The following is a 21344-nucleotide window of genomic DNA, read 5'->3' on the forward strand; positions in this document are numbered from 1 at the left end:
ACAAATTTGATTTAATAGAACGGTGGTTACAGTCGTCGACTGACTCACAAAACAAAACAATTGTCAGGATCGACTCTCCTGGATGGTCCACTTGGAATATCCAATACTTCCTTTTTCTTCTATCATCGTTAAACAATATTCATATCATTTCTTTTTCAACCGCCACTGGAACTTACTGTCAAAAGTTAGATATATCACAGTGCAAGGTCTTCAGAGTAACCCAATACGATAATTTCTTCTATCATATTAGTTGATATAATTATTATATCAACTTTTGTGTCCTTAGCTCTTTGTATAAGTAACACATTCATTAAGTTAATAATACAAGGTAAAATGTTGTTTATTTTGAATGTGATTTGTGTGCTGATTTTGGATAAAACCCTAATGTGAATTAAGGAGAATGAGAAAAAGGATATCCATTTGGAGAGTTTTTATTAAATATTCATTTGTAATTTTGCGTAATGGTGAAGATTTAATTAACACAGTTTCCCAAATTGTGAGCTGTTTTTTGGTTGGGTAATGATGAAAACTCTTGTTTTGTCATGCTAATAATAATCTGCTAGAGGTTATGCTTATTACTAATTATTTCTTTTGTTCTCTTGATGGTAGGTTGGTAGGTTGGTAGGATTAGAGTTAGTGACAGAATAAGAAAGCTTCAAAGAGGAAGGTTGTCCCCAACATGGATAAATTAAACTGTATGTCATAATTAATCATTATTATGAATGAATTTAGATCTTTCCTTTTTTTATATATTATTGAAAATTTTGTTCTTCCTTGTGATTATTCTCATTGCACTTCATTCCTTAAATTCCATTCATTTTTGTTTTAGTTGCAAGGGACAAGGATGGCTTCTTCTACATACGCACACACACATACATATGTGTTGAATACTATTTTTTTTTTTTTTATGACTATTATGTATAGGAAAACTTGTTTGTCCACTAATGTAAATTAGTTGTTTGTGCTAATCTAGAATTTGTACTTTTTAGTGCCTTATTGTTTTGTTCTTTTGGTATTCTTTCTTTGGCTTTTATGTATTTTTTAGGAAGGTCTCCTTTTATGATTCTAAGTTATTTTCTTGTCTTAGATTCTACAACTTGTATTAAGATTTAAATAAGTTTGCATAACTTCAATGGGAAAGGTTTCCTTTGTTGCTCTGTTTTTGCTAGAGTTTCTATTTCGTTTTAGTCTATGCATTTGGGTTACTTTCATATGTTTGGTATGATCTACTCATAATTCTTTATTTTATTTTCTAATAGTTCTAATTTTTGGAATTGTTCCTATTTTGTCCTTCATTTTTTTTTTATATTCATTTATTTGTTTTTTTATTTATGCTTATTTTATTTTTATAAAAGAGATTGAATTTAAATTTCACTTAAAAACAAAATTATATATAAAAATTGTGTTTTTCCTCAATATTTTTCTCAACTAAACCCAATTATTATTTCTTTTCTCTCCCACGCACTCTCTGATACTGTGCCTTCACTCCACTCATCTTTAACGGGTTTAGACTTTCGAGTTTAGACTTTCGGGCAGCCACATGAAAAATCATCGTTCAAATTAATTCTATTGTTATTTTTTAAATAATATTAGAATAAGTTTGGGAATCTTCCCCTTCTAGGAGTTTAGATGATACTAACGTCATTCATTTTCTTTTATCATATTTTATTTTATGAATCAAACTGTCCAAATTATATATATATATATTATTTCTTTTTTAAACAAAGTTTTACATTTTTGTGAAATTTTAAATCATATTTATTTTCTTTATTAAAAAAAAGTTTAATCACAATATTTTATACAATATTAATTTTTTTAAAAGAAAAGTTTGATTTAAATTTTATTTATCTCGGTTCTTTATTAATTGAGTATCTAGCTTCATAAATACTTTAAAGGAGAGTATGTTTACCTTACATGAAAACTTTTACATTTTCTAAACTTAACTAAATATTAAAAAGAAAAGAAAAAAGAGAGAGAGTATTGTTTACTTTTGTTACTGCGTACGTGAAAACCTTTTTTACTTTTTTTTTACTTCTTGATTTTTTATTTTTGAATTTTGATTTTTGAATTTTAATTTTAAAATTTTTTATTTCTCTCTCTTTTTCTCATTTTCTCAAGGTCTTCAAAGTTTTCAAAATCATCAAAGGAAAACATAGCTCATTCTACTCCAATTTGTCATCCTTAAAATACGAGGCATAAAAGTCGAATCATGCAAGAAAAACATGAAAAAGACATGGATAAAATGAGACAAGATATTAATAATCTTGGAAAACAAGTTTAAAAAATATTGGAATTACTTTCAGTAGGAAAAGGAAAAGTCGTTGTAAAAACAACACAATCAAGGAATCTAGTTCAAGACACCGATGATCTCATTTATGCTCTAGGATTTATGTCATGCCACATTAATGTTCTGTAGTCTCAAACCACTCAACACTATATTGCTATTGATCTACTTTTTGTTGTTTCACCTCCCGTCCCAAAAATAGAACAAATGGAAGTTCAAGCTAAAATTCAAGACATGGGACAAAATGAGAACACTCCAGCTAAGCAAAAATTAGATGTTTTGAAAGAAAGGTCGAGAGCAATTGAAGGGACTGACATTTGTGAAAATATAGATGCAACACAATAGTGCTTAGTGCAAGAATTGATCATTCCAACAAAGTTTAAAGTTCTCGAATTTGACAAATATGATGGATCATCTTGTAGAAAGATGATGGCTTCGCATATTGGTAATAATAAATTGTTGATCCATTATTTTCAGGACAGTTTGACAAATTCAGCTACTCATGGTATATTCAATTAGATAATGCTCACATTCATGTTTGGAAGCTTATGCATTTCTAAAGCTTTCTAAAGCAATACAAACATAATATTGATATGACTTCAAATCGTTTAGACCTGCAACAGATGGAGAAGAAGATTTCATAAAGCTTTAAAGAATATCCTCAACGATGGAGAGATTTGGCCGCAGAGGTTCAACCACCGTTAACAGACACATAAATGACATTTATATTTATGAATACTTTGCGGGCTTCGTTCTATGATTGAATGATTAGTAATGCTACAGCCAATTTTTCTGACATTATTATTATTGGTGAAAGAATTGAAAATGAGATAAAGCATGGGAGGTTAGTAGAGGCTTCAACTGAGTATGGAGGATTAAAGAAAGGAACAAAATCTAAGAAGAAAGAAGATGAAATTCATACAATTGATTTTCCTAATTTAGAGAACCACAAATCGATTTTTTGGTCAAGTTTTCTTCATATATATAAGCAATGTTTCTCATATCCCTTATATCAACTATGTATCAGGTCACTCTTTCTCTGGAACCCCAAAACCTGTTAACTCAAGCTCTCCTCGACCATTTGTACAAGGTCAGGGTAGCAAGACCAACTCAGATAATGACGATTTGAACCAATTCCCATGACTAGTAGAGAGCTTTTACCCCAACTAATTCAAAATCGACAGTTAGCTCCTAACCCAATGAATCCTATACAACCTCTTTATCCAAAATGGTATGATTCAAATGCTAGCTCGATGTGATTATCATGTTGGAGGAGCAAGACATTCAACTATAATTTTTTTGGCTTTGAAAAAGAAAGTGCAAGCTTTCATTAATGTTAGAGATGACTAAGCTTAAAAAATGCTGGTGAGAAGTCGGATGTCAACAACAATCCACTACCTAAAAGGATTCACGTTTTGTGAAGCCCAAGGCTAAAACAACATTGGGTCTTTACAACATAGTGTAGTCTTTCGCAATTTGGATTCGTTTGTTTGATACGAAGAGTGGCGAGTTTGGTAGCTTAAAATGTTCTCGTGATACATATGTCTTATTCTATCCTATGACCATGTCAATCAATTGTTAATGGAATTAGTAAAATGAAATAGTGAGCTATTTATTTATTTGTAAAGCACGATAGTTTCAAATTAAATTTCAACTCAATTTAAAAGAAGGATGAGTCCACTTTATCAAACCTAGCTCTAGAGCTATGGTTGGTGTCTTTTCAAATTTGGTTAAATTGAGTCCATATCTGAAGCTGAGGTCGAAGCCTGTCTATCATATCCCTTATTTCATTTATCAAACTTTGCCTTAGAGGTAAGATTGATGTATTTTCAATTTGGTTAAATCGAGCTCATATCTAAAGTTCAGGCCGAAGACTGTCTAATACGTCCTTTATTTATTAACCTAGTCCTAGAGCTAAGGTTGATTTTTTTTTTTTTTCAAATTAGATTAAATCGAACCCAAATCTGAAGCTGAGGCCAAAACCTGTCTATTAGGTCATTTCCTTTATTTATCAAACCTAGGCCTAAGGCTAAGGTTAATGTTTTTACAAATTTGGTCAAATTGAAGCCATATCTGAAGTTGAGGTCGAAGCATGTCCATCAGGTTCTTTATTTATCAAACCTAGTCCTAGAGCTAAGGTTGAGGGTTAAATCAAGCCCAGATTTGAAGCTGAGGTCGAAGTCTGTCTAACATGTTCTTTTTTTATCAAACCTAGCCCTAGAGCTAAGGTTGATTATGTCTTTTTAAAATTTGATTAAATCGAGGTCAAATCTGAAGCTGAGGTCAAACCAGTCTATTAGGTTCTTTCTTTTATTTATCAAACCTAGCTCTAGGGTTAAGGTTGATGTTTTTACAAATTTGGTTAAATCGATCCCAGATCCGAAGTTGAGGTCGAAGCCTGTCTATCAGGTCCTTTATTTATCAAACCTAGTCTTAGAACTAAGGTTGATGTTTTTTCAAATTTGGTTAAATCGAACCCAGATTTGAAGCTGAGGCCGAAACCTGTCAATGAGGTCCATTATTTATGTAACCTAGCTCGGAGGTAAAGTTCATATCCTTGCTCATTTAATAGTTTTTTTCTCTTTTTAAAAAAAATCGGCCCGGATACCTTATCTATTTCCTTTGTCCACCTTTAAATATTTTCATGATGGACAAAGGGTGCAAGTTGTAGATACGGTATTTTGTCTTTCATTTTTTATTTTTTATATTCATTTATTTTTTTACTTTTATAAAAAAATTGAACTTAAATTTAAATTTTAAATTTAACTTTAAAAGAAAACAAAAACACTTTTTTTAAAAAAAAAAAGTGTTTTCCCCTCCCCATTATTCTCAATCAATCCCGCACTACTTTTTGTTTTTCCCTTTCCCTCCTCACCACTCTCTCGCTCTCCCACTTTTTCACTTTATATCCCATACTCGGCCTTCACTAGACCTAAAAAAACTATCAACTTTGCCCTATAATAATAGATAGGAGAGAATTTTACGGAAATGATACATTTCTTTTCATTTCATTGCTCATTCGTTGTCATTTGGGAGGGTTGAGAAAACACAAAGAACCTTTTCTCCAAATCAAGGTCTTCAAAGATATTTTTCTTTTTCTTTTCTCAATTGGATATCAATTGATTTGATGATTATGGTATATTTTGTCAGATTAATTTAGTAGTTTTTGCTAGTGTGGTTTCAATTTTGTTAGATTTAGGCCAATTTAATTAGGATGACTTCAAATTTATTGTGTCCTTAAATTCATGCTCATGTGTTGAATATTTGACACTCATTTGGCATAATGTTTTATTTACTTGGCATTGTGCAAACCCGTTTGGCATGTTGTGTAAATTTATTTGGCATCATGACATACTCTTTTATTTATTTGGCATCGTGACATGGTGCTTTATTTATTTGACATCCTTATTTATTTTATCTCACACCTTATCTGGATATTATTTTATAGACACACGCATGTTATTTTATTTTATAGATACATCAATGTTATTTTATTTTAGAGATACCTACATCTTATTTTATTTCACATATGCCTGCATATATTTTATTTCACATATATCTGCATATTATTTTATTTCACATATGCCCTGCCTATAATTTTTTTTCACAATCTATATTATTTTACAACTATTTCAATTTCTGGAATTTCATACGATTTTGTTGTTGTTGTTATTTATAAAAATTTAAATCGGAGAAAAAGTATGATTTTTTTATGGATTTTATAATTTAATTCCATGAATACATAAAATTTGTCCACTTTTGAATTTTAGTTAATAAATTATATTTAAAATTATAAAAAAAATTATATTTTAAATGAAGCTGAGTAGTTTTTTCTATGAATTTATTAATTCTTAGATACATAAAATTTTTCCTTAGACACATAATGATCGAGATTAAAATATCAAAATTTGATATTTAAATATTCTTGAGGGGAATAAATAAAAATATCAAAATTTGATATGTAAAAAAAATCATTTTTCTAATGACTCTTATGTCAACCATAATTATCAATTTATGGTTAACGTTTTTTTATTCGATGTGAATCGATAATCATGTGACATTTAAAAAACGTAAATAAAAATTTTGTTTTGTGAACCACTTAAATGTAGTTTAAAAGATAAATTTTGATAATAATTTATATGGGTGTTGTAGGGTGCAAACACATTCTCTAGACAACAAACTCCCGAACCTTATATCAAAATTTACGTAGACCAATTTTTTTGTGATCAACCACATCTGTATGGTTGGTGATAATTTCAAATCTATTTATTTATTAAAATTAAATAAATGGAAACGTTGACTGCTTCGCATTGCGATCACATCACGGCATGGAACTTGAAGCTTAAGAGTCTTTTATATATATATATATATATATATATATATATATATTTGTTACATCCATCAAAATGTTACCTGTTTCGAAAGAATCTATTGCCTTTGTAGTTTTGCAAATTCTTACACTAGGCTTCTGTTAAGATTCTTTTCTCTCAGAACCAGAAAATCCCACAACAAAGTTCTTCCATTCTGCACTAATTAATCCCAACAACAAAGTTCTTCCATTCTGCACTTGTTGGATTTGTGGCTTTTGGTATGGTTTTCCTAACACTTGAAGTATTTGGTAAACTGTTGCTCTATGAACTCATTTTAACTTTGACACGTTGTTGTATTTTGGTTTAGAGTGTGGAATTCAACTTCATACTCGAAGCATATATCATTCGATGTCATTATTGAGTTTCAAGCTTCTTTAAGTTTGTATCTCTTGTATTATTGTATTTTAATTGTTAAGAGTCGTTTTTTTAGTAATAAGGCTTTTGTCTTTGTTGATGAATCGATTAATTGTTTTATGATAAAAGCATTTGCATTTTAATAGAGTTAGAACTCTTTGTTAGTGTTGTAATACTGTTGTTAGTGTATACGTAATTAAAGCTGTGAATATATATTATTTGTTTAGTTCGTTGATAAATATTGTTAGTCTTATATATTTCAATGTGATTGTTAATTAGGCCTCAGAACAGGAACAACTGTATAGGTAATTTCTAATTATACAAATTAAAAAAATAACATAGACAAATTTGACAAACTAATTGTATTAAGTATAAATTAAGTTGTCAGGTTTTTAGTGTCAAAAAGAAATTATATTTGATAAGTAAAAATTATCGAGATTGAAATAATCTTGATCAATAATAAACGTCAAGAATTTAGATACTTGATATGTAAAACAAGTGTAACTGATCTTATATGATTGACATTTATAACAAACAAAAGAAATTTCTTCAATATCGTAATAATGATAACAGTTTGAGAAAATTTGCACAAATTAAATCGTAGAAGTATGAGATTTATTAAAATTGCACTTCTCACGACCCATAAAGTTTGTAAAGTGTTGTAATTAGCCTCAATTATTTAAAAAATATTTGTAGAAGAAAGGCAAAAGTTGCTCATTCATCCGGATGAAGGAAGAAGAGGAAAAGGTGATGGATGTTGTGAAAAGGAGGAAAAGTGAAGATGAATTAGTATTGATTGTAATCCTCTCCTTCTTTCTCCATTTCCGACGGCATGGAGATGGAGTTTTCAGACGATTTTTTCTGTTAATTTGTTTTTATTAAACAAAATTGTTAGGAGATATTAATTAAATACAATCAGAAGTTATATGCTTATTGGAGAGGTTGGGACGTTGGAAGAAAGGGCAAGAGATGAGCCTAGTGTAGTTTTAAGTTTAGTATTGATTACCATAGGATTTAAAGCAAATAGAATAGATCAATAGAATAGAATAATAATTATAATTGTTGTTACTTACATATAATTGGTAAGATACATTATAGATTGGTAGTTTTAATGTTTCATTTGATGGGAAGCAGAGGCAAATCAACTTCATCACACCACTCCACAAACCTTGTTTCAAAATAAGGAATTCTCATCTCATTTGGATAGTAAGTTAACCAAATTTGGGTTCCAATTCGCCATTTCAACACACTCCCGTCCGTTTCCTTACTCAACCTCCATCCCACCTCCTCCCCATACTCATCTCCCGCAAATACCACTCCTCCGCTTTTACTAAATGCCCGGTTCGTTCCGCTATACCGGTTCACAAACCCCTCCTCCCCGTTCTCGCTCCCACCTGAATTCTTCTTCATCGCAACCTCATTCCCCGTCGTGTTGTCGCACAGCACTGCCTCGAACACCGCTGCGTTCCCCTCCGCCTCCTGATCCCACCTCCAGTTCCTCATCTTCGTTCTTGTCGATGTCCTCGCCGTAGCCTTCACCGTCGACATTTTTGCTTTTCCATATCTACCCTTCAAAATCTTCTGCACTTTCACTTCCCGTTCAACGTTCTCCGTTGACCGTCCCAAACTCATCGCCCCGACATAATTCGCTCCCACTTCCGGTCCGATCCAGACCCGAACTCGTGAAACGAAATGCCTCTCCTCCGCATACTCCACGTCATCAACGCTCCCGAGGGCCAGCCTCGCCACGTGTAGTCTTATGTTGTCCACACGTGCTCCTACGTGGACATAGCCCTCGTGGTACTTAACCGAATATTCTAACTGAATAACCGCCTCTAGCTGCTGGTGAGCCAAAGCGTATCTCAACGCCGATTCCTTCGCTTCGATTAACGGAAACTGATACTTCCGACCACCGCCACCGGCCCTTGTAACTCTCATCCCCATAACCGGAGTGTGACCTTTCAAAATCCACAACCCGTGCGCCTCCGTCGCGTAAGTGAAACCAAGGCTTCGTTTTGGCGGCGTGTGGGTTAACGTCTGCAACCCAACGCCGACTTCTCTAAGAATTAGCCATTTCGCTATTACATACCCAAGCGTGCGAGTGAAACAGAGCTCAGCATCCACGCCAATGGTGATGAGAAACGTTCGCAATACCGGTGCGTGGTTGGACGACAGAGCTTCAAGGTGTGGAGAAAGCAAGTAATTGAAGTAGAAAGAGCCAATTTCAGCGGGAGCATCACAAGCGCAAACCCAGAACAGTCGGATGAGAAAGATAAGGTTAAAAAAGCCGGAGAAAGATTCCGGCGAGTGAGAATCCATGATCCAGGAAACCGGGTCGGGTTTAAGTTTCTGTAAACGAGATCGAGGGCAGGTGCTCTTCTGCCCGGCAGGTGACCGGGAAATGATTTCTTGAAGAAGTTGAAGAATCAGAGGAAGGAATGGCTTATCCGAAGAGAGAGGACAGGCGTTGGAAACCCATAAGGTCTTCGTCTCACCAAATGAGGAGAACCCAATAAGTTCAAGGGCGAAACTAAGAGATGTATCGGAATCAGAGGCGGTGGAGCGGTGGGCAGTGAGTTGAATGGAGGAGTTTCCATGGGTGGCGAGGTTGAAGGTGAAAGAAGAGGAGTGAGTCGTCCAATCGTCGGAATTGGGGAGGTCGGAAATCCAAGACCAGAGATCCATGGAGAAGTGAGTGGAGAAGAAAAGAGAGATGGTGGGGGGGAATTTAAGAGAAGAATGGGTGATGAAGGGAGAGGGAGGGTGGAAGACATAGAAGCCATGGAAATGAAGGGAAGAATTGGGTGGTTGATATTGTAAGTTGCTGGGAGTGTGAATTTGTCAGATTGTGATTCAACGGAGGAACTGAGAAGACAATAAAGAGGGAGAAGTTTTGTTTCACTTTCAAATGCGCAGAAGAGTGTGAATTTTTTTTCTTTTGGCATTGGAAGGTGACAACGGAAGGCTTGGCGGCTTACACGTAAAACGACAGAAACGTTGCTTCGATGTAAAATTGTGAATCATAAATAATAATAATAAAAAGTTTTTCTAAGAGGATGAAAATGTGATTTTTGTCTTTCTATATTGATTGATTTACATGCATATTCATTTTTGGCTTTTATTTCGAAAGGCTATTGTCCACCAATTTATATTCATAACCTCCACCCATTTCTCTTACAAAATAAAATAATTATCCAACTTAACAAGTTGTATAAAATATCAATTCCTATCCTAAACTTTTAAATTAATAATTCTATCAATTTTAATATCAAAATAATAATTATATCAATTTTAACTCTAAACTTTTATAATTATATTAATAAAATATAAATTATGTTTTCTTTATATACAAATTTAAAAGTTAAATTATATATATATATATTTTTATATATTAAAGTTCAAGTTAAAGTATATACTTTATAAAAGTTCCATATTTAAATTGATAAAAAAATATAAATGATAGGTTCAAAACAATACAACCTTTCAAACTAAAGATTTAAATTAATACAAATATTAATTTATATTCTAAATTGATAAAATCTAAGATATACAACTTGATATTTGCCCTATTTTCTATTATTATATATACAAGCTATGGATGGGAAATTCAAATTTCCAATCAAAAATTGTGGTGGAAAACCTAAAATTTTTATATTTAAGACCATTTTCTCAAAAAAAAAATGTGGTGGAAAAACTAATTTTTTTTATGTATAAAAATAACTATCAATATCAACATTTCATCCATATATCAAAACAAGATAAAAATCCGATATAAATATAAATATTTTTATTGTTACTGTTAAGTTTTTTGGCTAGCAAATTTCTTTTTATTTTTTGCCTTATGTATTCTTAAATATTTTTCTTGTTTTGGTTGTTAGCAGTTTATGGGTGAGACTATATTTTCGAAATAAATGTTATTGGTCGAACTGAATTTTGTATCTTAATTATATACTTGATACAATCTCATGTTTTTTCTCAAATACAAATTAAAAAGTAGAACTTATTGGTCTTTTATATTCAAAAAGTTGTGGTTGCAAGTTAATTTGAGCTTCAATTTTTTAGAATTAAAGGAAAGTTTAACCTTCCAAGCTTCAATCTTTCAAAAGGTGACAATGTTGGGGAGCTTTTAGAAGTTCGAATCTTCAATTATTCAAAGCTTCAATTATTCCTTCAACCAAATATCCTTAAAATGAATGACAAAGTCTCTATTTATAGAGAATTTTCATGGACTTTAAGTGGGTTTGGACTCATTTTCCTATTGAGCTTAGGTGTGGGCTCACGTGCTTGTTAGACTTGGACTTGGACTCATTATCCTTTTTAGCCCAATTTTTATATTTAGGACCTGAAGTTTGTTGAATACAAACTTAATTATCCAAACCTAATCAAATTATAATTATTACAATTTTTACTGTAATGACATGGCATAATTTAATTGATCAAAATTTCTTGCTCAACCATGAAAATTGTGGTGGGGTTGATGACCTAAATCTTGTGATATTTTAGTTTGTAATTGTATTATACAAGCATTTTATTTATCTAATAAAATAAAGTGTTTTATTTATTTAACATTTAGTTGTATTTACCCACAAAATCAATAAAATAACATTTAAGGTTATCTTCGGTAACCTAAACATGAATGTAGAGACAAAGTGGATCATGTTTAAATGATAACCTAAATGGTCTATAGTAGATGAATAATGTTAGATACCTTGTCCCGGTGACACTACGAATACTGTCAGCTTTATAATTGTTACAATCATTCTAAAGTGCTACAAATGATTTGATATTTATCATTCATGTCAAGATATTAGAGATGGTGTATTCTATACAAAGAGCTTAATTTGTATAAGATCATCGGACCATGAAATGAATAATCTCTCTTATTAACACCGTACTAGTTAAGACCACATTTCACCAAAATGACTATAAGTGACTTGACCTGAATCTTGAGTGAGTCGTGAACCCCTATACATAAAGGCGGTCCTTTGATTTGCATGAGTGATAGTGGCCTATGTCGCTAACTCAATATGCCTACTATTTTGGGGATTTTTCTGATTGGGAAGCTGCAAACACAATTAAACAAGAAGGAATTCACTTCTTTTCTATAGATACAGTAAGTGGAGAAATTGTTCTCTTAAGGACTGATTTCAGGGCTATAGATACAGTAAGAGGAGTTCAGTTATAGTAGGACTATAACTTATTGTTCGTTAGCGGAATTAGTGGTACTTAATGAGTTAGATGTAGCAACAGGGAAAAAACGATAACTTTTGGCTGAGCTGTACTTACGAGTAGTTTGTGAAGGATCATTGCACTATTGATTGGTTATATCTTAATTGACACAAAAATATACTTACATTAAAAATAGTACGATTGTTATTTTTTAGTGAAATGACTAATAGTTAATGAATGGAGAATAATTTAATTAAAGAGTTTAATTAATTGATCTCATATTATTGCAACTTCAATATATAGGTCCATAAGGTCCCATTGTTAGCTCATTAAGAATAAATGAGAATCAAATTTATTTTTGTTTAATTTGAATTGTTCGAATTGATCAAAGGAAATAAATTGATTTTTATGAGAGAAGATAATATTTGAGTATGATTCAAATAATAATTATATGAATAAGATCCATAAATAAACTATACATTGAAATTAATATGGATTCGATTCATATTAGAACTATAAGTCATATGAGATAGCTAAACCATTAGTTAATATAAAGTTTATATTATATGAGATATAATATGGTTTACATTTGTTTTTATTTTATTTTAATTAATAGAATAACTCCACGTGAGGGAGAGGTTATTTGATAACTTCTCCATCCATCTCTCTTAAAATGTTTAAGATACATAATTAATCTTAATCTCTTTGCTCTCTGGTTTTTCACGATCTCTCTGTTATGAGAAAAATAACCTCTCAAAAGTTTTTCCTTCACCAACAAAATCACATAAGCCCACAACTTTTAGTGTGATTTTTACCTTGAGAATAATGAGAAAGACTTCGTTGTGTTCAGGGAGATTCTCCAAAGGTTGGTTTTTCTTTTTCTGTTAGCATGTTTAATTTTTACTTTTGTTTTCTCTTAATTTTTTGGGGTTATTTAAATTGAATTCCATTTGCACGGCGTTCATACGCTTCCACTATGAGAATTTCAATCCTACAAGTTGAAGTTTTACCATGACATTGGTTTTAAACAAAATAAAAAATATTTTCCTATTTTGCTTTTGTTTTTTGGGTACAATGTATTGTCAGTCTCTTGCAAGAAATACCTTATTGTGTTATGTGGTGTTGAACACCTTGTCATTGACTTCTTGATTCACTAGATTGAGAAGATTTGTGAAAGTTAGGGAGCGCCTAACATTGAAAGTTATTTTAAGGAGTCTCTCTCGGGGGAGCATGTACATTAAAATGCAAGGGTAAAACATGAAGCATATGATCTAGGGTAGATTTCTTTGTTCACACCTCAAATGGTTTAGGGGGAGCCTAAACATTTGTTTTGTGAAAGTTGTGTAATGCAAAATAGTTAATTCTTGATAATTTATATACTTGTGAACCTTTTGAATCTCAGTAAATGATACTTTCAATCGAACTTAAGGTCAGATGTAGGTATGATTACATCAAACTAGATTACTAACTTGATTGTGTTCTACCTTTTATCACTGTTGTCTATGTTATTTACTTTGCAATAGCTTTTGTGTAGACACAATTCTCCCTGTTAAACATTGCGTTTTTCACTTACCTAAAATGAGTGCATCTATAAAAGAGACACTCCAATTTGGAACCTTAGGATTTTGAGAGATTTTAATTCATAATGAATTTTAAATAATATAAGGTAGAAAAGAGAATAATTTCAAAATCTGAAATAATTTCAAATCTTGTTTTACTTAAAAAAAAATTTGACCAAAATGCAAAGGTTTGGAAGAATTTCATAGAATTTAAAAGTAATTATGTAATTCACCTCGCTATTTTGTAATTTTCAATTAGGGTAATTGTAATTGATTGTCATTTTAGCAATAATAATTAGGATATAACAACATTTAATTTTTTTTTGAAAATATGGCAAAATTATTGCGAATAGACTTGTATCGCTGATAGATTCGTATGGGTCTATCAGTGATAGACCAATATTTGCAACATGGTTTATGGGTGATAGACTCATATCACTGAGAATTTGACCGATTTTGCTATATTTGCAATTTTTTTAAAATGTTGTTATATACTTAATTATTTTGAATTTAATTGCTAAATTTGCAACTATTCCTTTCAATTAAACACATTTATAGATAACAATCTATAAGTAAATCCTTAACTTTCTTTTTTTTTTTCAATTACTATTTGATGCATTTATTTCAGATATTTTTAGTTCCAAACAAATTAATATATGGGAATGTATGATGATGGAAAAGGATAGATATAGTGAACTACTTAAAGTGATCATGAAAAATCTCAATTACTAATTCAAATTTTTTATTGTTCCAAATGGACGAAAAAAAACAGATGGAGTGAGAGAAGTTTAGCCTTCTTTGTTCTATTAATTTGGTGGTAGAGGTGGGAGAAGGTTAATTTGGTTTTCAAATGTTCTTATTTTCTTTCTTAAAGAATATATTGGGCCTATTGGGCCTATTGGGCCTATTGAGCCATGATAAACAAAGGAGGGCCTCAAACGAGGAATGATTCTGTGTAATTAAGAAGAGGAAGAAGGGGAATTTGTTGGACCTCGAAGCGGAATTTGATCGGAGACAAATGGAGAAGGCGCTGAGAGTATACGGAGAAGTTTTGAGGTTAGTGCGGCAGTTACCTAAGGACACAAGGCCTTACTACGCCAAATACGTTAGAGAGAATTTCGTCAACTATAGAGAGGTCGATGCGCAGGATGCAAAATCCCTAGAAGAACTCTTCCACAGAGCTTACAACCACTCCCTTTGGGTTCTGAACAAGGTTTGAACTCTTAAATTCTCTAATCTTGAATTTGTTCCTTTGCTTGTTTTCTTTTCTATGGATTTGTGGATCCGGTTTTTAGGAGTTGTGGTGATTGGCAGTATTCGGTGGATGGATCTGCGGCGGATAAGCTGAAGGAGATCTGTTATGGTTAGTGGTGGGGGATGAAGAGAATAGAATAGAATTGGGGGAATTCAGTAGAGGTAGGGAAATGGAGGATTGAGAGTGAAGACGTAAATTGATATGATTTGGAGTGTTGTTGGATTGGTGTAAAAATAAAGAGTGAAGAACAGAGATGGTCTATATAATTCATGTTTCTATGGATGTGTGGATCCATTTTTGTGATTTTGAATGTTGTTGGATTTGTTTTGGATTGTTGTTAAATAATGTTCTCTTCAAATTTAACGCCATGTAAACAAAACTTTTGAGAAGAATATGGAAACCATTTATTTTAGGCTAAATTACTTTGATTATGAACTATCCAAAATTTTTATAAATGCTTCAAAATACTTTGTCATCAACGAACATATACTTAATTGTCGATATTTCAATGTATTAATTGTGTTCTTAATAAATTATTAAGTCTTAACAAAACCAAAAATATTTAAGTAGTAACAAAAAAAAACTTATAAAGCCACCATTTTCCTCTATAAATTTTAGATTTGTCTAATCTTTTTCATATATATATTTTTTTATACTCTTTCGTGATTTCTTCATTGTTAGATTTAGTAACAGATCATGTATCAAGATTATTTCGATCGGTCATCTATCCTATAGACATATTATAAACCATTATATTTGTCTATTCTAGATCGACAAGTGATAAACTCAAACAATCCTTTATTAAGATATGGACGTATACGATAATTTAAACTAAAAATTTTTTGCACACCAATTAGTTGCATGATATTTTTGTTATTTTATGTTGGGGTTCGTGGATTTTTTAAATTGTTCTATACGATGTAAATATTTTTGTTTTTTGTTCTTTTTTTTTTTAAAGTCTCTTTATTTGACTAGTTATTGTGTTTATTATTTATATTAGTGTTATTTTTATGTTTATCTTTTGTGTTTCATGGATTTTTAAATATCAATTCACTGTTTCTATTGTTATCCAACCCGTAGAAATGTAAAAAAAATTGATAGAAATATTCACGTTAATGAAAATTTAAAACTATAGATTGAACTTAAAATTTTGGTTTTGTTTTAAGGGCTAAGAAATTTGGTGTAAGAATTGGATATATTTTAAATTTTTTTTATAAGTTTACAATCCCTATCAAATTTTTTAATAGTTCAGAAATATTTTTTAAACAAACTTTAACCATTTTTATTGAAAACTAATGATAAAGAATATTTTTAAAAAGTTTGACATATACAAATATTAAAATTGAGGGACATTTATATATATATATATAATTTAGCATTTATTTTATTTTGTAAAAATGATTTACAATTTAAACATTCCAAAAACTACCGGACTAAAATTAAATGGGTTATCAAATAATACTTCATCGACTCAATTCTTAAAATATAATTTGTACAAAAGAGTGTCTTTTAAGTGAACAATAATAATACATTATGAAACTTTTTTTGGCACATCAACTTATCATCAACTCATCATGGATGCTTTCCTTCTAAATGTTGATGGATGTATTTCATAAATCCTTGTTTTTGTGTTCTTCTCGTCTTTTTTTCACAAACAAATAAATAAATCGATTGAAGGTGTGGTGAAAAAGATTAATTACAGGAAAAGCTCAAAATGTAGAGTAATGAAGATAGGCATTAGTTTTACTAAGGCGAATAATGGCAATTCCAATAAAACTCGTTCTTTTCTTCTTTTTTGGACACTTCGAGGATGTGGTACATACCTCAAACCTCTGTTTACGATACTACTTGTATGCCAAATGAGCTATGCTCATTTTAGCCATCACCTTATTTCAACTAAAAACTCATACAATCATGAATTTGGAAAACAGAAAACAAAGATTATTGGGTGCTGGGAAGCTCATGAAATTCCATATTCAAAGAGCATTTTCCACACACAAACACTTTGTTTCTGTGCCCAATGAGCAGAGCCAGACACAAATAGATTTATTGGATCTCTCGAATGGCAGATATGACCTGAGATATTGAATTGAAATTCCTCCTTTTCTTCAGAACTAACTTCGCCAATTCAAGGCCTCGCCTCTCGCACTCTGCTCTCTTGCTGGGGTCCTTGATGGTTTCAAAATCTGCCACATGAGCCACTCCCACTATTCTCCTGTCCACACACAACACATCGACTTCATGAGAGTCAAAAACACGCAGGGAAGATCACAGATTTCAAAATGGTTAAAACCTCGTTGGTTATGTTCAAATGTCATGAAAATATCAATCCAGGGTTCAGTTTTAAACATGACAAAGTTGGTTTCAAAATCCCTCTCAAACCTGTACACCCTAGGTATTGAAAAGAAGTGGGCTAAACCTGATCATTTTAGCAGCTCCAAAACCAAGGCTGTCATGGAACACCTCAGTCAAATATTTGTTCTGAACGAGCTGCTGAAGCTCGGGGTTGTTGTAAATGGCAGGGAGATAAGCCTCCCCAGGACCATCCTTGTGCAGCTCCCAAAGTGCCACAAACTTCTTACGAAACAGATTCCAAGTCTCTTCAATCATCCTAAGAATCCACTCTTTGTATGCCTGAAGTTGCAACACACAAAAAGCAACCAATGGTAATAAGTATCTTATCCACAAAACAATTCTAATACTCACTACAAAAACACTATGATTTATATCATACCTTTCGATCATTACCTTCCACAGCATGTCCATCTTGTGAAAAGAAGGCCAAGATTAAGTTCCCCAAAAATGCTCCGATATCAAAACCCATTGGTCCATAGAATGCAAACTCCGGATCGATGACTTGAGTTGACTCTTGAGTGACCATAATAGACCCTGTGTGAAGATCTCCATGAACAAGGGCCTGGGTTCTCTCTATAAACCTGCACAGTAAGACCAATTGCCACATATATCATAAATAAATCTCCATATAAAAAATTAGGTGAGTGGTTTTCCTTTTCCATAGAAAACAATCAATATCTCAACAACATTAAAAGAATCTAACATCTCAATCAACATAAATGAAAATGTTCATCATTAAGTTTATTTTGGTTCTAACTAAAAACAGAATAGAAACAAAGCCAGATCAGTCAGATACATTAAAATAGAACAGGCATAGCAGACTTGCATTCAAAAGATTCATATGATTAACGTATATATTAGAAGTAAGAACTTTAGCATACAATCAAAACATCCGTTCCATCCGACTCTATATTTATTTCATTTTTGAAATGTAATTCTTTTTTCCATGAAAATTGAATTTCACTTTAGCTTGCTTACTCATCATATGTATTTAACTAACTCAGCAAAGGATCAACAACAGAAGAGTATAACATACTTAGCTTTCAACTCAGCAATCTCAACCTTCAAATCATTGTCTTCTCTAATAGCCTCAGCATCAAGATCAAGATACGGTGATGTCCACCGGTTGTGTTCAGAAACTTTGTACGGGTCAGAAAACACAACTTGTTCAGTGAGCCTGCATAACTCCACATTCCCACAGAACTCTGCAACTGCACAAGTGAAGTATGCAAGCTAAATAACGATGCCAATGCAATGCAACAAAGTAAATTGGGACAAAAAAGAAACAAATCTTTTCTTTCTATCTTTAGATGGTAACTAACTAAAAACGTCTTCATAGGCAAGCAAAAACATGGAAGTACCGGATTCTTTGTGCACGGTGGTTGAATTATAAAGGATGGATGTGCCAAAGAGAGTCTTTGCCATGTATTCTGATATGTGATCTGCCAGCAATGGGTACTCAATTCCAGCAATCAAACCCTTCCTCAAGATTATATGAGGAGGTTCCAAGTAGCGCATGCCAATCAACGACATTGTACGATCAAAGTGATAAACATTGGGAACATGATTTGGGCACAAATGTCCATGCTTTCTCAATGCCACTGCCTCAAAATATGCTCGCTCCTTTGTCATTGGCCATGACTCCCCTATGCAACGAACGTAAGGAATAGCCTATACGATAAAATAGCAACCCAGATTTCAAATGATAAAATTCCTCCAAAAACAGGTTAACTCGATATGTTTCAACCCACAAATCATTAACTACTAAAGAAGCTCCCTGGCATGCAATGCAAACATTTCAAACCCATGGATTAAGTTTGAAACCACCTCTAAAGCTAGTTTTTCCTTGTTAAGCAGTCTTTATTGAGCTGTGACAATAATTAATTACGACTAGCTATCCTTCTTCAATTCGTGAAACCCGGAAATGACCCTTCTAATCAAATCTTTAATCAAACAAATTCGCTCCCCTCATAAACCCTAACCCCAAGACTTTCCCAACACAAACAAAATCCGCTCTCCATTTCCAAACCACCAGAAGCAAATCAGGCCAAAGGGACAGAAATTAAAAAAATAAGCTAAAAATAACAAAAGGAAATTAAGTCACCTGCTTGATAACGAAGGAACCGGATGAACCCACGACTACGTAAACGAAATTAAGGTTACCATCTCCGACTTCCTTAATCTCAATGCCATCGAACTTATTATCGAGCTTGTCGGACAAGGAAGGAACAGTCTTAATGTACTCAATCAGGGAGGTCTCGTCGAGCGGACGGAACTGAGAGAAGTCCATTAGAAGTGGTGGAGAGTGACGAGCTCCGGCGGGATTTGCTTTGTGGGTGTAAGAAAGTAAGAAGTGAAGAGTGAAATCTCTACTTCATCAGCCAAAATTCTTGACTGATAAGGGAATGGGAACCTGTTGAGGAAATGTAAAAAATTTAAGGGAGGCAATCGGAGGAGAAGGACATTGAACCTGGACGATTATTGGGTCAATCGAAAGAGAAATTGAACAGAAATTAATGGGGTCTTCCGTCTGTTTTAGAAGATATTGAAAAAATCCTTCTTGCGGTTCGATATTACTCACTTTTCCTCAAGCATGATCTTGCTTGTCCAAAGAAAAAAGCACTATTTGTTTTTTCTTCATCCTCGGGCGTGGTTCATCACTCAATTCTTTTCAACTGCATGCTTCGTTTTTCTTTTTCTTCTCTCTTTTTCCCAAAACAATCTTCTCTTTGAATTTTTCAAAAATGGTCTATTGTGAATTGGCTGGTTTGTTTAATTGTGGTTACTAAAAATCAGTCGGTAAAGTCTCAAAGTTTTTCATCTTTCACCTTCATGGCAATCAATTGAACGAGGGCATTGGACACTAAGAAATAAAAAATTGACTTATTTTGATAACATATTCCAACAAATTTTAAATATCTTTTCAATGATGAAATAAAAAACAAAGTTAAACGGATATTGAAATAGGATTTGAGAAACATTCTATAAGAATTTAGGAAATATTAGGTAAGAATAATAGAAAGTCGATCTTAGTGTTGGCTTGGAATAATTAAAATTTACATAGATGCCTTCTTTTGCTAAATTATATTCGATTTCCAATCAAAGGTTATTTACACAAAAAATGTTATATAAAGTTATTCGATACCCTTTTTATAGTCAATTGAAGATAGTGTATCTAAACATAACTCCATAAACTATTATCACAAAATTGGTTCCATTTTTACCCAACAAATTTTTTTAACATAGCAAAAGGAAAAAGAAGAAAAACTCAATTCAAGGTGTAAACATATTAATATAGTATACGTCTTAAGCACAATACTCCGAGAATATCAAACAACAAGCAACATGTTAGTTTGAGAGAGTAGAATGTAAAGCGTGAAGATAGTAAAAATGAAAGTTAGGTTGAAAACTATGAAAAAGAAATAAGTTTAATATAAATGGGTCCAAATCAATCGTTTCAAATATGTATTTTGAATTATATTATATTACAAATTAATAATTGCAGTGAGAGACTTCACACAACTCCGAATGATTGCTTTATTCAAAAGTTATCTTGGATTGAGCAAATTATTAAAGTCTATTTGTTTCTTTTATTGTCAATTTGAAGGTTATGTACACATAAAAGGTGCGTTTGAGGCAAGGAAAAGCTTACACTCATGGCTTGTTTTCTAATGTCGAGTTTGAGACCAAGTTGCAAGATGATCTGAAAACCAAGCTTGAACACACAATTATAGTTCGAAACATAAGCAAGACTTAAAGCATAACAAGGAGCACAAGAACTTCAACAACAATCTATCGATCAAATTCGAGTCCTCAACGACCGTCTATGCATCACACTTGAAAGGTCACTGTCACCACCAAGGCTTGTGATTTTGGTGCTTCATGTAGACATACCCTCTCACATTTTGGTGCTTGTGATTAGAACGTTATGGAGTGTCTAGACATGCCCTCCCCTTCTTCATTTGTTTGAGTTTTCAATTTAGACATGCCTCTCCCTT

The 21344-nt window shown here is 32.3% G+C and overlaps 3 protein-coding genes across 3 annotated transcripts; 1 reads left to right on the top strand and 2 right to left on the bottom strand.

Annotated features, from left to right (window-relative positions):
- Positions 1–7989: 7989 nt before the first annotated feature.
- LOC101204288 lies at positions 7990–9906 on the bottom strand. Its single transcript, XM_004140762.3, has one exon. The coding sequence runs from the start codon at positions 9691–9693 to the stop codon at positions 8125–8127; it is 1569 nt and encodes a 522-aa protein (XP_004140810.1). The 5' UTR covers positions 9694–9906; the 3' UTR covers positions 7990–8124.
- Positions 9907–14664: 4758 nt separating this feature from the next.
- Positions 14665–15410, top strand: LOC101222876 (LYR motif-containing protein At3g19508). Its single transcript, XM_004140670.3, has 2 exons — positions 14665–14949; positions 15051–15410. Exons 1-2 carry the CDS (start codon positions 14755–14757, stop codon positions 15102–15104), a joined length of 249 nt encoding a protein of 82 aa, XP_004140718.1. The 5' UTR covers positions 14665–14754; the 3' UTR covers positions 15105–15410.
- Positions 15411–16708: 1298 nt separating this feature from the next.
- On the bottom strand, positions 16709–20184 carry LOC101222633 (methylthioribose kinase). Its single transcript, XM_004140669.3, has 6 exons — positions 19451–20184; positions 18708–19017; positions 18383–18557; positions 17726–17927; positions 17411–17625; positions 16709–17206 (listed from the first exon to the last, which is right to left on the bottom strand). The coding sequence occupies exons 1-6, from the start codon at positions 19634–19636 to the stop codon at positions 17038–17040; spliced, it is 1257 nt and encodes a 418-aa protein (XP_004140717.1). The 5' UTR covers positions 19637–20184; the 3' UTR covers positions 16709–17037.
- Positions 20185–21344: the final 1160 nt, after the last annotated feature.

The sequence above is a fragment of the Cucumis sativus genome, chromosome 3 (assembly GCF_000004075.3).
Source record: "Cucumis sativus cultivar 9930 chromosome 3, Cucumber_9930_V3, whole genome shotgun sequence".
Taxonomy (NCBI): domain Eukaryota; kingdom Viridiplantae; phylum Streptophyta; class Magnoliopsida; order Cucurbitales; family Cucurbitaceae; genus Cucumis; species Cucumis sativus.